This window comes from Rhipicephalus sanguineus, chromosome 2 (genome assembly GCF_013339695.2).
Source record: "Rhipicephalus sanguineus isolate Rsan-2018 chromosome 2, BIME_Rsan_1.4, whole genome shotgun sequence".
NCBI classification, from domain to species: Eukaryota; Metazoa; Arthropoda; class Arachnida; order Ixodida; family Ixodidae; genus Rhipicephalus; species Rhipicephalus sanguineus.
In genome coordinates this window covers 3,705,433-3,720,622 of record NC_051177.1, presented here as the reverse complement: position 1 = coordinate 3,720,622, position 15,190 = coordinate 3,705,433, and the positions used below count along the sequence as shown (strand labels likewise).

General features: G+C 45.1%; 1 protein-coding gene across 1 annotated transcript; it reads left to right on the top strand.

Moving 5' to 3' along the window:
• Window positions 1-4,045: 4,045 nt before the first annotated feature.
• On the top strand, window positions 4,046-5,193 carry LOC119381109 (uncharacterized). Its single transcript, XM_037649092.2, has 5 exons — window positions 4,046-4,151; window positions 4,205-4,298; window positions 4,359-4,537; window positions 4,594-4,647; window positions 4,707-5,193. The coding sequence occupies exons 1-5, from the start codon at window positions 4,083-4,085 to the stop codon at window positions 4,797-4,799; spliced, it is 489 nt and encodes a 162-aa protein (XP_037505020.1). The 5' UTR covers window positions 4,046-4,082; the 3' UTR covers window positions 4,800-5,193.
• Window positions 5,194-15,190: the final 9,997 nt, after the last annotated feature.

Below are 15,190 nucleotides of genomic sequence, written 5' to 3'. Positions count from 1 at the left end.
TACATGCGATTTCTTTTGAGCAGCAGCTGCGAATTCAAACTCGAAAGGCGCGCAATTAAACTGTCGCACGCAATGGTTCGTTGCCGAGATAAGTATACGAGAACGAACGCCATGGGCGCGCGCGATAGCGTAGCCACGAGCGAAACGTGGCGAAAACGGGATGCCAAGTGAGTGCATTCGACGCGCCGGTCAGGCAGACTGGAAACAGAAATTTACTTGTGAAACCGACGCGTGCTGCATCTATCGTTAACTGCAGCAAGCATATCATTTTCAACGCTTGGCGGCGCTGACCTCTGGGCCCGTATTCCCAAAAGGCGACAATCGCAAAAGTATCGCCTTTGGTGCGCGCTGATTGGCTATTGAGCAAACCGGAAAAGTTAGGGCGCCATCTGGTAATTCCGCCGACGTCAATTTTGCGTCATGGTGCTCGACGGTGCTCTCGACATATTTGCAATAAGCGAAGGCACCGTTAACCGTCGGTCCGTGGTGAAGTCTAGCATTTCAGTGACGTAGGCGGTAGCTTCTAGTATTCAATCCTCGGTGGATATACGCAGCATTTTTTACGCTGAAGCTTTCATCGCGCATTACCTTGGGGTGTTATCAGCACTCGTTCTTTGCCAGCGCGCGTTTTTTCGTGGTTTGAACGTCCCAGGAGCAAGAACCATGCGTTGCTCGCGTGGCTTATCGCGAGCCGGCAACATGTTGAGATCTTGAGACGATGTCGCTGCGGCGGCACGCTACAGCTGAACTCTCCGAGTACGCCGTGTTAAACTCTCAACGAAAATACGTTTTACGCAAAGTTGCATTCTTTAAATATTATACTGTGCATTAAATAATCGAACAAAAAAACGTTGAAAGCACTTTCAACACGTCTTACACTTCAAGTAGCCACAGCCAAGCCGGCCAAGCCTGGCCACTGCGTAGAAGCAGCAGCACACGCTCGAAAACGCCGTACTCGGGTTGCTCTGCGCTCGTACGGTGCGCTCACTCCCGTGTTGTGAGACATTCGAACTACCAACGGCCAGTTGCAACAATGACGTCACAGGCAAGTCTTTTTTTTACTTATTGAACGCATCAAATTCTACGTCACCAAACGCGATACTATCGCCTTTTGCGATCGTTTGAGAATACGGGCCCTGTCCAAGCGTAGGGAGCCTTCATGTGTGCGCGCCCCCTCGAGGGGGCACGCACACATGAAGGCTCCCTATCCAAGCGAGCCGAGGCCACGCGTCGGAGCGTTCGAGTTAAAGGGGCCCTGCAACACTTTTCGAGCATGCTCAAAAAGCGCTGCCGATCGGTAGTCGAGGCTCCCGAGAACACGCCAGCCAAATATTATAGCGATGCGCACGGCCTGGAATTTACAATAAATTCTCAAAGTCAGCTGAAAATCGCTCCCTCTTCTCTCGACAAATGGTGTATTAGTCCGCAAAATATGACGCGATTGTCGGCAGTTCCACCATTGGCTGATGTTATAATCACGATAACACCCTCATTATTACTTTCGTTGTTAATTTTGAGTTCAATAAGTAGATAATATGTACGTTTATATTATGTTATCGCGTTAAAAACACCGAACAAACATTAATATTAGCACTTCCGGTCTCACCGACAGCTCGTCTGCTCGTAGTTGCGTGGTTCCGTTTTCTTCGCCATGCGCAGTGCCGAAAACGTGAATATTTCTGTGCTTTTGACCATCGCCGGTTGCCGTTGAGAGTGGCAGCCGTTCGAGTGTTGCCTCGTCAGCTGAGAACTGCATCGTCGGCACGTTCTCACGACCGACCGAGGCACGGGCGCAGCCTGTCTCCGATAACAATGCTGGCGTCCGGTAATGGCGGCGCTTCGGGGTCGTCTGCCAGTGCCGTCTTACGAGGCGGTGTATCGGAGTATGGGCCGAAACCGATCTCAGCTGTCATTCGTTCCAAACGAGCGCGCACGTTTGCTTCCATGGTTGGCAGAGCGATGAAAACACTACGGCGTTCGAGGTGCACACCCAACATTACCAAACCGACGCGCAGTTTTCAAGCACGCGCGATACACAGCGCGATCGACTCCGCTCGACGAGAACGACGCAAGCCGACCGGAAGTGGCGGCACAGACCACGTGGTTGCGCCGAGAGGCCAGAGAGAAAAAAATGAAAAAAATGCCGCCGGCGCTGACGTCGCCTCCTCGCACCTCCGCCCTCCCTCCCTCCCCTCACGCCGCGCGCAGCTTTCCGCGCGCTCGCTGCGTTGAGTTGAGAGAGAAAGCTGCGGAACGTGATCTCTCTAATTTGGTAACACCACTTAGACTGGACGGATTCGAAAAATTTTTGCGGCATATGGCTCGTGAAGAGTCATACGTCAATAATGGGACTATTCCAATATAACAAAGAAAGGTGTTGCAGGGCCCCTTTAAAGGTGCCGACCGCTGTACATGGTGTTAAGACGAAGTAACTTTTTAATAATACGTAACAGTAATAATATTTCATATAATATGTCAGTAACAGTGATAAATCACACTTTCTTGCGTTATGTTTCGAGTGAAATTTGTCATCTGCATTGTGAAGGGTTACTTGGCCTAATCAAACTGTCCATAACAGTTTTCAGCCAAGAAACCTCACCGGAATCTCTATTTTCTTCTGGGAAATAAAAAAAATTATTTTAATTTATTAAGAAACTATGCCACTGGCCTAAATTACGACACGCACTAAAACACGAGCGAAACGTCTAGTGTGTTTCATTTAATTGCACGTACAAAGAAAGAAAGAAAGAAAGAAAGAAAGAAAGAAAGAAAGAAAGAAAGAAAGAAAGAAAGAAAGAAAGAAAGAAAGAAAGAAAGAGACGGTCCGTCGTCGTAATTGTAATCGACAGGCGGCGTGCGGCACATGGGCCAACGGTTGTGCCACGTGAAGCGTTGTCATTAGGCAGCTTGAGAGTGGTACGCAAAGCTTTGCATTAGCGTACGTTGCCACTGTGAATGCGTCATACGCTAACCTCTTCGGGTACGCATGCTCTATTTCGAAAACAGCGTACGTCCCCAAGCATCGCAGGCGCTGCGAACTCTGTTTAACTCAGTCAACACGAAATGGGCCGCCGAGGTTGTGTCCACCACAATGCGCCTTGCGTCGTAGATTCGCTGTTTCTTGCGAAGATCACCACGTGAGGTGGGCAACAATTCGACGGTTCACACAGAAAAGATACGTTGTTTCGTTTTCCGTGGAAGAAATAAGGAAGATAAAGGAGAGTGTCAAAACAATGTAAATGGGAAATAATAAACGAGCACACACACACACAAAAAGGAGCCGCCCTTTAAAATCCTCCTCCTTTCGCGTTCCGGCAGACTCGATGCCTTCGTGTAGTATGCAAGGGATTATTGGTTGGCTGCCAGCTCGTAAAAAGATCACGTTGTGCGTGACGCTATAGCTGGCAAAAAAAAAAAAGTGTTCCACACTCGCTGTCATGGCTACGAGCGGCTCCGACAAACACATCCAGGTTTGCATGCACATATAGGTACCCGATAAGGTGGACGGGAGGACGACAGCCGCTGGAGCTGAATCGGTAGAGCATCGGGCGCGTAATCCGAAGGTTGCAGATTCGGTCCCTGGCGGCGGCAAATTGTCTTTCGTCCACTTTTATTTCTTCGCACTTATAATTTCTACAGTGCAGTTAAAAGATTACTAATAACGTCCCTTATCGGTTTGGTGTGGCTGACAAAGAAAAATGAGCCCTTAGAAATATGGCCCTCCTTTCGTTCAAGCAGAAGATATTTTGCACAAAATCCTGCTGCCATCATGACCGAAGGGGGGCTGGCATGCCGTGGGGTCGTTGCGTCATGCATCTTGAAGTATATGCTTGACGAACACGGACAGTCTTGAACCTTAAACCGCTTCCGTCTACTTTTCTGAATTGATGTTGTTGTTTCCTTCAGTAATAACTGCCGTTTATGATGCTGCGGTTCGGTCGGCGAATGATGCCTATATTTTTCGAACAAGCAATTCCAGTCGTGAGCGCGCCGCCACAAAGTGTGTCAAAGCGAAAGTGCGGCGCCACTTCCGATGGAGGATTATAGGGGCGCCCCCCACTAGGACCGGTTCCAGTGCGGCCATGGCAGCGGGCACGCCGCGTTGCTGCACCGTGGACGGTGTGGTCGCCTTCATCGGTGTCGTGAGCGCGGTAAGTGGCCCGAAGCCGCTGCGCTGGCTGCTTTGACACGCGACGCGGTGCAGGTGATACACGTGCTGGAGTTCTTCGCCTTCTGGTACCTGCTGGCAGCGTTCTTCATACTCACCGGAGACGCGCACCGGCCCGACGACCACTTCTGTGAGTAGCGAGGCCGCCGCTGGTCGGGCGGTGACGTAACGACGGCGCCACTCGATGCAGGGGGCCTGCTCTACCCCGCGCTGCTGGTGCTGCACTCGGTGCTTCAGGCGGCCCTCTCCCTGCTGCTCGCCGCAGGCGCCCTGAAACGGCGCAAGGCATACATTCTGCCCTGGATCGTCACCAGCATCGTCGAGTGCGCGCTGCTCTTCAAGTGTAGCATCTTCCTCGGCCTGCAATCGGTATGTGACCGCGTGGCGATTGGCAATATGACTGACAGCGTCGTGTGTCGGCGCAGGTGCCGGCCAGTGCGTGGATCACCGCAACGACGGTGGCCTTCTCCAGCGTCCAGGTAGGTCGGGGAGGGAGGGTCAGCTGGGTCGCGCTCACGCTCCTCCCCCTCCCCCGCAGCTCTTCTACGTGTCCTGCGTCGTGCTATACTTCCGGAGGTTGAAGAAGATGGAACGCGAGATCCAGCCGCCCGAGGTGTACAAGTGCTCGTGAAGCGGATTACCTAAGCGAGATTAATTGGCTTGCGCCGCGAGATATCTCTCCCATACGTGTCAGCTGTTGCAGTGCACCAGTTCATCAATATTCACTGAAGAACGGCGCTTGTAGAAATATTTTTATTACCTTTGGTGCCTAGATGAACCAAGCTATAGAGCATGGTTGACTTGGGCAGCGGTCGATAATGCAGCGACTGAGGTGCAAAACAAACAAACAAACGAGTTGCGAGAAACCGCGGTACCGTTACGCAGCTTCTATCTGCCGTGCTGGCTAGATTCACAGATGCTCTTTCGAGTCAAGAATAGAAGCGATGCTCACTTTCGGTAGCCATCCCGCTCTTGTGCATGAAAACAGCCACATGCCTTCTTTCGTTGACCACGGGTGAACAGTTGGAACAACGTCCGACGAGTTTACGCCAATCTGCCATATTTTACAATGTTTCATTAAAATACGATTGTTATGTTGTTGTTGCTTCGTCACGGCTCTTCCATGCACTCATATGCTCTCTGAAAGGTGTTCATTACATAAGGTTAACTTTTTTCTTCGGATAGAATTTCTCCTCTATGGCGCACGCATGTTTCCGTTTTCCTACTTTCGCATTATAGCACTACGGTGCGCTATGCTCGCACCTTAATTGCTGCTACAACATCCTAATAGAATACTCCACTTTTTCGTCGTCATGGCGAACATTGAACTTGCCATTGCACTACTTTCAGTGTACATTGCCCATTTAGCTCGATCACGGCGCTTGCTGTAGTTTTCCTATATATATATATATATATATATATATATATATATATATAATTAAAAAGAAAGTTCTGAAGGTCCGGTGCGCATGTAGTTGAAGAAATGAAGAAGCACACTTACGAAAATTGCATATTTTTACTCATTTACGTTTCGGCCGTGTCACTAAACAACAGGCCGTCCTATATCTAGTAAAAAGGGGAATTCATTGCCGGCCCTGAGAGCAAATACGATGAAGAAGATAACGACGATACAGAGGAAACAAATGAAACTGTAACCACACTTATTTCTGAAGTAGCAAATCAAGTAATGGCGCGACCGTCCATTTGACCAATGAATTTTATATTTGAGAACTGTGCGACACGCGTACTGCAGGATCACCTCGAAAGTACCGCCGGAAAACGCCAATATTAGAAGTGAAAGACTTGTATAATCCGCCTTTTTTATTTTCCTGTGCTGCCCTCTGTCGTAATGGCAGGGGTCGGGACAACCGCTGTTACCAGAATGAGAGCCTCCGAGATCAAGAGGCGTTTCGTGACTTTTCCGCATGGTGAACGAGGCGGATTATAATCTCACCAGCATACTTTCAGTATAGTACAAATTATGCGGGAAGGCAATAGAAACATTTCACGAAGCTCACGCCGACCTCAGAGAAGGGGTGCTCAATCGAGTAATTGAGAAATCTTCTGAGTAGAACAAGCGGTATTAGATGGCTTCCACAGACTACGAAAAGGCATTAGACTCAGTAGTTTGGGGGGGCAGTGCGTCGTCAAGGGGCACTTGAGACAAGTATAGTCAACATCTGTAAATATCCCGCGGCTGCCCTACTTTTCCGAAGAAAAGCAAGACACTTGAAATCAACATAGGGGCCATGCAAGGAGACACAATGTCTCCAATGTTATTCACTGCAAGCTTAGAAAAGTACTTAAACGACTGGGCTGAGAAGGAGCAGGAATAAAGATTAACGGAGAATACGATAAGCTGGACCAACGCCCCCCACAGTGGTCAGCACGTTCCACACTAGAGGGCGACGGACGTTAAAAGTACCTGCGGATCCTGGATTCCTCGCTTTTTGGGCGCAGCAGCGGCAGTGGACGGCACGTAGCATCGTCCCACACGCATTGGTTTTGCCACCTTGCAGAAAATACAACGCAGAACTTCAATCCTGCTGCTACGTCACGGCGTCGATAAGCTGGACCAACGCCCCCCACAGTGGTCAGCACGTTCCACACTAGAGGGCGACGGACGTTAAAAGTACCTGCGGATCCTGGATTCCTCGCTTTTTGGGCGCAGCAGCGGCAGTGGACGGCACGTAGCATCGTCTCACACGCATTGGTTTTGCCACCTTGCAGAAAATACAACGCAGAACTTCAATCCTGCTGCTACGTCACGGCGTCGATAAGCTGGACCAACGCCCCCCACAGTGGTCAGCACGTTCCACACTAGAGGGCGACGGACGTTAAAAGTACCTGCGGATCCTGGATTCCTCGCTTTTTGGGCGCAGCAGCGGCAGTGGACGGCACGTAGCATCGTCTCACACGCATTGGTTTTGCCACCTTGCAGAAAATACAACGCAGAACTTCAATCCTGCTGCTACGTCACGGCGTCGATAAGCTGGACCAACGCCCCCCACAGTGGTCAGCACGTTCCACACTAGAGGGCGACGGACGTTAAAAGTACCTGCGGATCCTGGATTCCTCGCTTTTTGGGCGCAGCAGCGGCAATGGACGGCACGTAGCATCGTCTCACACGCATTGGTTTTGCCACCTTGCAGAAAATACAACGCAGAACTTCAATCCTGCTGCTACGTCACGGCGTCGATAAGCTGGACCAACGCCCCCCACAGTGGTCAGCACGTTCCACACTAGAGGGCGACGGACGTTAAAAGTACCTGCGGATCCTGGATTCCTCGCTTTTTGGGCGCAGCAGCGGCAGTGGACGGCACGTAGCATCGTCTCACACGCATTGGTTTTGCCACCTTGCAGGTTGGTGTTGATTTACCTAGCACTCACCCTTAAATTAAGTATCCCCTGCTGCTACTGCGCCTCTGGTTGACCATTGCTCGCTGTTGTCATGAATGAGTGTTTAGCATGCAAGGGCGACATTCAGCCCGAAGAAATACCACTCCTATGTACAGTGTGTAAATATGCGTATCATGTTGGTAAATGTTCCGGCATTACGGTGGCTACCTTTCGAAGTAAAGGCGAGTCTTTGAAGGGCACGTGGAAATGTGGAACTTGCCAGACAAGTGAAAAAAAAAGGGGGCGCATCATCTAACCTGTCTGACAGCCAAAGGCTCGAATGCAAGCTCAACCAACTAAATGGAAATATTTTAGCACTTCTTCCGCTAGTACCCAAAGTAGATGCCTTGTCTGAGGCTGTGAAAGCCATTAGTGGCATTGAGGCATCCATGCAACTGATCTCTGACAAGTACGACACAATACTTGCGAAGATTGACAGTCAGGGTACTGAAGTTACGGCATTGAGGAAACGTGTTGAACAGCTAGAATCTAAAACTGCTGAGACTGCTCCAAGCTCTCAAGAAGTAAAAGACCAGCTAAATGAGTTAGAGCAGTACAGCCGCCGTCTGAATATCGAGGTTCATGGCATGGAAAAAGAAGCGAATGAAAACCTTCTAAGTAAGATGAACTGTCTGGCTCGCACGCTTGAGCTTCCCGAGTTATCAGATTCTGATCTTGTCTCCCTTCATCGACTGCAGCCACGCGCTGGTAATAAGCCTGTCGTAATAGCTCGTTTCCGATCTGCCATGTTAAAGGAACGGTGGATGCAAAGTCGCTCACGCCTTCGGGAGAAAGAATCAAGCTTGCGCATTTTCGACAATTTAACCCCAACGAACAAGAGGCTGTTATGGCTAGCTCAAACCAAGGGAAAAGAAATGCGGTACAACTACGTGTGGCAAAGGAATGGGCATGTGTTTGTCCGAAAGGCTGATGGTGACCGTGCCATTCGAATTCACCGAGAAAGTGATCTTGAGCTAATGGTTTAATGCTGCCGCTACGCGTATTGTTCTGATAAATTTTATTCTTTGTCATGGCAGTTCCATTCGACATTTCTTATCTCAATCCAGTTTCTTTTCGTGATTTTGCTTTGGATGAATGTAAGCGCTCGAGTTTCTTTTCATTCTGCCATTTAAACGCGCAAAGCCTGCGCAATAAAGAGGACCAATTAAATGAATTTTTTCTGTCAACGGGCTTTGAGTTTGATATTTTGGCTTTTACGGAAACATGGTTCCATACTGTTTATGATGTAATTCAAATAGATGGTTACAAACCTGAGTTTTTGAACAGAGATAGTAAAAAAGGGGGCGGGGTTGCTTTGTACATAAAAAACGGTCTGCAATATGAAGTGATAGCTGAACACTCTGCAATGTCTTCTAACTACGAACTCCTTTTTGTGAGATGTAAAAACTTCATAACCGGTGTCGTTTATAGGCCTCCTTCTGGGTCGCTCGTTGAATTTTTCCGTCAATTTGAAATATTGCTCGATTCTTTATCGTCCCTTAACATGCCTGTTGTAATTTTAGGCGATTTTAACATTGATTTACTAAAATCTGGTAATACATCAGCTAATGAATTTATTGACCTTCTATCGATGTACGGTTTTTCAAACAATATTACCCTGCCTACTCGAGTCAATGCATCTAGTGAAACTTTAATTGATCTTTGTTTGACTAATCATGACAAAAGTGCTGTAAAAGCAGGTGTGCTTGTCAGTGCAGTCAGTGATCACTTACCTTTATTTTGTTTCATTCCGAAGTACTCTTTACCCTATGTTGCGCCAGAGCACTCGACCAAAACTACGCGGATGATAAGTAAGCATGCAGTGGATAATTTTCGTGAGCACATTGCATCGGTGAATTGGAATAAAATTTTAAATGGTAAAAACTGCGATGCAAACCTATTATACAATACTTTTCTTGAAAAAAATATTGAAATTTATGAATATTCGTTTCCTGTGGTACAAGTTAGAAAGTTTAAAAAGCGAGGAAACCCTGGATTACCTATGAGCTTGTTAAAAGAATCAAAGCGAGAGACAAACTGTTTGGCGATTTCCTAAAATGTAGAGAAACCGAAATGCTTAAGCATTACAAGAAAGTTAGAAATAAATTAAATGCTGACATAAAAAATCGCGTGTTGATTACTACGCCAACAAATTTACCGATATTCTTTATGATCCGAAGAAAACATGGCGTACTCTTAAGGACCTATTGAGGCCTACGAAGAGCAGCCTCCCCCAGGAGTTAACGCTTGGCGATAAAGTCCTAAGCGGTAAGCCGCTCGCAGAGGTGTTCAATCAACACTTCTTATCTTTTGGATCATTTGACTCGAGAGGTAACAATAACTATGAAAAGTACATAAATACATGTTTGCAGAATACCATGTACCTACGTCCAGTTACCCCCTCAGAAATTGTGCGCATTGTTAGTAATTTAAAAAATAGCTCCGCCTGTGGTTATGACGGCATTAAAGTGGCACCAATTAAAGCAGTTGCAGACTTATTGTGCGATGTTATTTGCGACATAACAAACCTCGTGTTTTCGACAGGCACATTTCCAGATAACATGAAAATAGCTAGGGTCGTCGTCCTTCATAAAGGTGGTGCAACTGACTGCATTGGCAATTACAGGCCAATATCGATACTCCCGCTATTCTCAAAAATTATTGAAAAGGCCTTAAATTCTAGATTATCTGGGCATCTACAGAAGCATAATCTCATATCAACACATCAGTATGGTTTTCAGAGTGGTAAATCCACTGAATCCGCCTTACTTGAAATACGTGATAAAATTATTGCCAATATACAAAATCAACAATATACGATAGGCATCTTTTTAGACTTTAATAAAGCATTTGATTCAATTAAGCACGACATTCTTTTCTCTAAGTTACCTTCTTATGGAATCAGAGGTATAGTATTGGAATTATTGCGCAACTACTTATCACACCGTACCCAGTTTGTGGAAATGAACGGTGTTACATCAGACGTTGCAGATATTAGGTATGGCGTCCCACAAGGTTCCATTTTAGGCCCTACCCTTTTTCTCCTTTATATTAATGATATCATCAGATATTGTATTATATGCCGATGACACAAACGTTTTCTTCTCCTCTGATAACATCTCTACTCTTATTCCTTTAATCAATAATTGGCTAGAATCTCTTTCAATATGGCTCTCGGCTAATCAACTCAGCTTAAATGTTAAGAAAACGAAGTATATGGTTTTCACTCCAGTCAACAAACCAGCTGATCTTGGATCTCATTTATTATTTCACTCGCAACCACTGGAAAGAGTTTCCGAATACAAGTTCTTGGGGGTACTTTTTCACGAGAAATTGCGATGGACGCATCATGTTAACTACATTAAAGGGAATATAGCACAACTAATTGGCATGTTGAGTAAATATCGCACATTATTACCTTCAAACCTTAAGCGTCAATTGTACTTTTCAACCGTTCACTCCAGACTCCACTACTGCCTGCTTGTCTGGGGTGTGACTTCTAATACCAATATGGAAACCCTATTAAGAATGCAGAAAAAGTGTATTCGTGTTATCCATAACCTCTCGATGTGTGAACACACTTCTGAGCACTTTCAGCAGGATCGTATTTTGCATATCGCGAATATGTATAAACAAAAACTATCCGAAAAAGCATTTTTTAGAATTTAAAAGTAACCGCGAGAACTTCTTTTCGACGTACACCAATGCCACAACCAATTATACTTTAAGATCTAGGAACCTTGTTAAACCAAAAACACGAACCAACTACGGAAACCAACTGTTACAATGGCAAATTCCTAATCTTCTCAATGATGAACATGAGTTATTTGATATTATGGGACATTGTCCAACCCTGTCAGCATTTAGAAAAAAATCAAAACGGTACTTTCTCAGAAATTAACTTGTTTTGTTCGAGTGCTACATAACATTATTTTCTTATTTTCTTAATCTATTTGTTGCTGTGCTATAAAAATATCTAGCTCCAATTACTGTAAACTGTATGTCTATACATCTTCATTTGTGTTTGTACTTATTCGGATTATTGCTCTTTATAATGCTGTATTGAACTTGCTCATTTGTAATTGTGACAATTCTGTACATGCACATATAACTGTGTATATTGCTGTGTGTATCTTATTATTTTTTCTATGCAGTTGTCCGCTGTTGTCTGCTGTACTCGTGGTGCCAGGAGCCTAGTCAGGCGTGTATAAACACGCCTTTTGTTCCGGCACCATGACAATTCATGTCACATGTATTGTCAAAACTGTAAATAAACTTCAAACTTCAAATTACGGTTTACTACATGAAAACTGAGCTTCTATGTACGCATTATTTTTGGTTGATGCTGCGTTCACAGAGACGAGGGCAAAGTTAAATGCTCATGATATGCATGGCGCTGTGCATTTTAAATTCGAAGCACATTTTAGCGAACTTCTGCGACTTTGAGCGTATCTATCTATCTATCTATCTATCTATCTATCTATCTATCTATCTATCTATCTATCTATCTATCTATCTATCTATCTATCTATCTATCTATCTATCTATCTATCTATCTATCTATCTATCTATCTATCTATCTATCTATCTATCTATCTATCTATCTATCTATCTATCTATCTATCTATCTATCTATCTATCTATCTATCTATCTATCTATCTATCTATCTATCTATCTATCTATCTATCTATCTATCTATCTATCTATCTATCTATCTATCTATCTATCCGCCGACGATTTTGTGCTCTCCTGGCCGTTTCGTGGAATGTATACCAAAACTGGTATGACATAACACGGCTGTATGACGAAAGTAAATGACAGGTCACAACATGAAAATCATGATATGCATCTCATGAACGGCATGATTTACATGCCAGGGTCTTGGTGCTTTTGCGGCCGTTTCCTTAACTTCATATATAGCAAAGTTGGTATGGCGTGACAAGAGTGCATGACGAACAAAAGCGATAGGTCCTAACGTTCAAATCATGACACGCATGTCATGTGCAGCATGATTTACATGACATGGTCTCGGGGCGCTCGTGGCCGTTTAATGAAATGTAGATACACTAAAATTGGTATGACGAGACATTTCTATATGACGATCGTAAATGACTGTTAACATGAATATCATGACATGCATGTCATGGACGGCATGCCTTACATGCCGCGCTCATGGTGTGCTCGCGGCTGTTTTGCTAGCTTGATATACACCAAAACTAGTATTGCGTAACGCGACTGTATGACGAACATAAACGACAGGTGGTAACACGAAAATCATGATATGCGTGTCATGTACAGCATGATTTACATGACACTGTGTTGTTGTGCTTCCGGCCGTTTTGTTAACTGGATATATACCAAAATTGGTATAGCATGACATAGGCGCGTGACAAACATAAATGGCAGGTTATGCATTATATATACACCAGACTATATGCTTCATTAGTACGGTATATACCAGATTGCACATGCATGCATGCATGACAAACATGGGATATATAGTGAACTAGATGTCATGACATAACTGACTTTATTTGCCTTAAAGACAAACAAGGCGATGTATGCAGCTCTTCGCTTGCTCTTTCGCATGGCATCGATTCCGACAGTGCTTGGAATCTGCCCGAACTACGTCCTCCTCTTTGTGAGTGCTACACCAACCAAAGGACTAAGATCTGCATCGTGCTTTTGAGCAACAATAGCAACGAACATAAAAATTGTGGAAAGCCTAAAGCGATAAAGTATTAAAATGGAGTAAATATGCAGAAGACAGATACTGCGAGACTGGCGACCGAATCTGAGCAAAGCAATAGTGTTTACTAACAGGGGAGCCCTCTCGCGCGAGGGAAATCCACCGAAGAATAAGAAGAGCGCACAAGACCGACATCATGACTGGTAACTTACTGCTGTTGTTGAGGCGGAAAATGCACAACCATTGCGTATTGTAAGGCTGAACCTTGGAGAATAACAAAGAAACTTGGGAAAAAGTTAAGGACAACGAGCGGGCCAATAAGCCCCTCGCATACTGCCTGAAGACATCCAAGTCTGCCGGAACGAGGCCCTCGCTGTGAGTGAAGGAAGAAGTATCTCGTTCATTTTAAATGCGAAGCATTTCTTAGCGAATTTCTGCGACTTTGAATCTATCTATCTATCTATCTATCTATCTATCTATCTATCTATCTATCTATCTATCTATCTATCTATCTATCTATCTATCTATCTATCTATCTATCTATCTATCTATCTATCTATCTATCTATCTATCTATCTATCTATCTATCTATCTATCTATCTATCTATCTATCTATCTATCTGTCTATCTATCTGTCTATCTATCTATCTATCTATCTATCTATCTATCTATCTATCTATCTATCTATCTATCTATCTATCTATCTATCTATCTATCTATCTATCTATCTATCTATCTATCTATCTATCTATCTATCTATCTATCTATCTATCTATCTATCTATCTATCTAGCCGCCTACGTCTTTGTGCTCTCCTGATCGTTTCGTTAATAGGATGTACAACAAAATTGGTATGGTGTAACGTGACTATATGACGAACATAAATGCAAGGTCATAACATGAAAATCATGATATCCATGTCATGAACGACATGATTCACATGCCACTGTTTTGGTGCTCTTGCGGCCGTTTCGTTGTTTGATATACACCAAAATTGGTATCTCGCGACGTGACTGTGTGACGAACACAACAGGAGTTAACATGAAAATCATGACACGCATGTCATGCACAGCATGACTTACGTGCCACGCTCATGGTGCGCTGGCGGCTGTTTCGCTAGCTTGATGTACACCAAAATTGGTATCTCGCGACGTGACTGTGTGACGAACATAAGTAACAGGTGGTAACACGAAAATCATGACATGCATGTCATGTAGGGTATGATTTAGACGCCACGCTCATGGTGCACTCGCGGCCATTTTGTTAACTGGATATATGCCTGAATTGGTATGCCATGACAGGAATGCGTGACGAACATAAATAGCAGGTCACGCATCGTATATATGTAGCAGAATATATGTTTCATTAGCATGGCATATACCAGATTGTACACGCATGCATGTATGACAATCGCGCGATATATAGCGAACTATGTCACGACATGAATGACTTCATTAGCCTCAATGGCAAACAAGACGATGTATGCAGCTCTTTACTGGCTGCTTCGCATTACATCGATTCCCACACTGAGTGGGATCTGCCGATTTCTTTTGATTGACAGAACTATAATTAAAGGGCCAGTAAACAACACCGATGTCCAAAAATTGTAATTAAAAGAAATATGCGCACTTTTGCTATGTGAACATGCTGCCGCAAGAATTTTGCGAGTACGTGCTATAATAACGAAGTTACAGGGGTTAGAACATCCGTTTCAGCTGGTTTCAAATTTTCGCGCGGCCTCGCCACCCTTCTCCGCCACATGGAGGAAAAGGCGTAGCCCGTCGTCGTGACTCCGCCCACTTCGGCAACGTGACACGACGTCAACAATTGACGTCATGGGCGAGCTCGATCAGTCGCAATGCACTTCCGCTTGCTGCGGCTCCTGGTTGTTTATTTATATTGTCGCACGTGCTCCGTAACTTGACGTGCAGTTT

Coding starts and splice junctions, on each gene's coding strand:
- LOC119381109 (XM_037649092.2), top strand. CDS start 4,083: ATGGCAGCGGGCACGCCGCGTTGCTGCACCGTGGACGGTGTGGTCGCC. Junction 4,299..4,358: donor CCGGCCCGACGACCACTTCT/GTGAGTAGCGAG, acceptor CACTCGATGCAG/GGGGCCTGCTCTACCCCGCG. Junction 4,648..4,706: donor TGGCCTTCTCCAGCGTCCAG/GTAGGTCGGGGA, acceptor CCTCCCCCGCAG/CTCTTCTACGTGTCCTGCGT.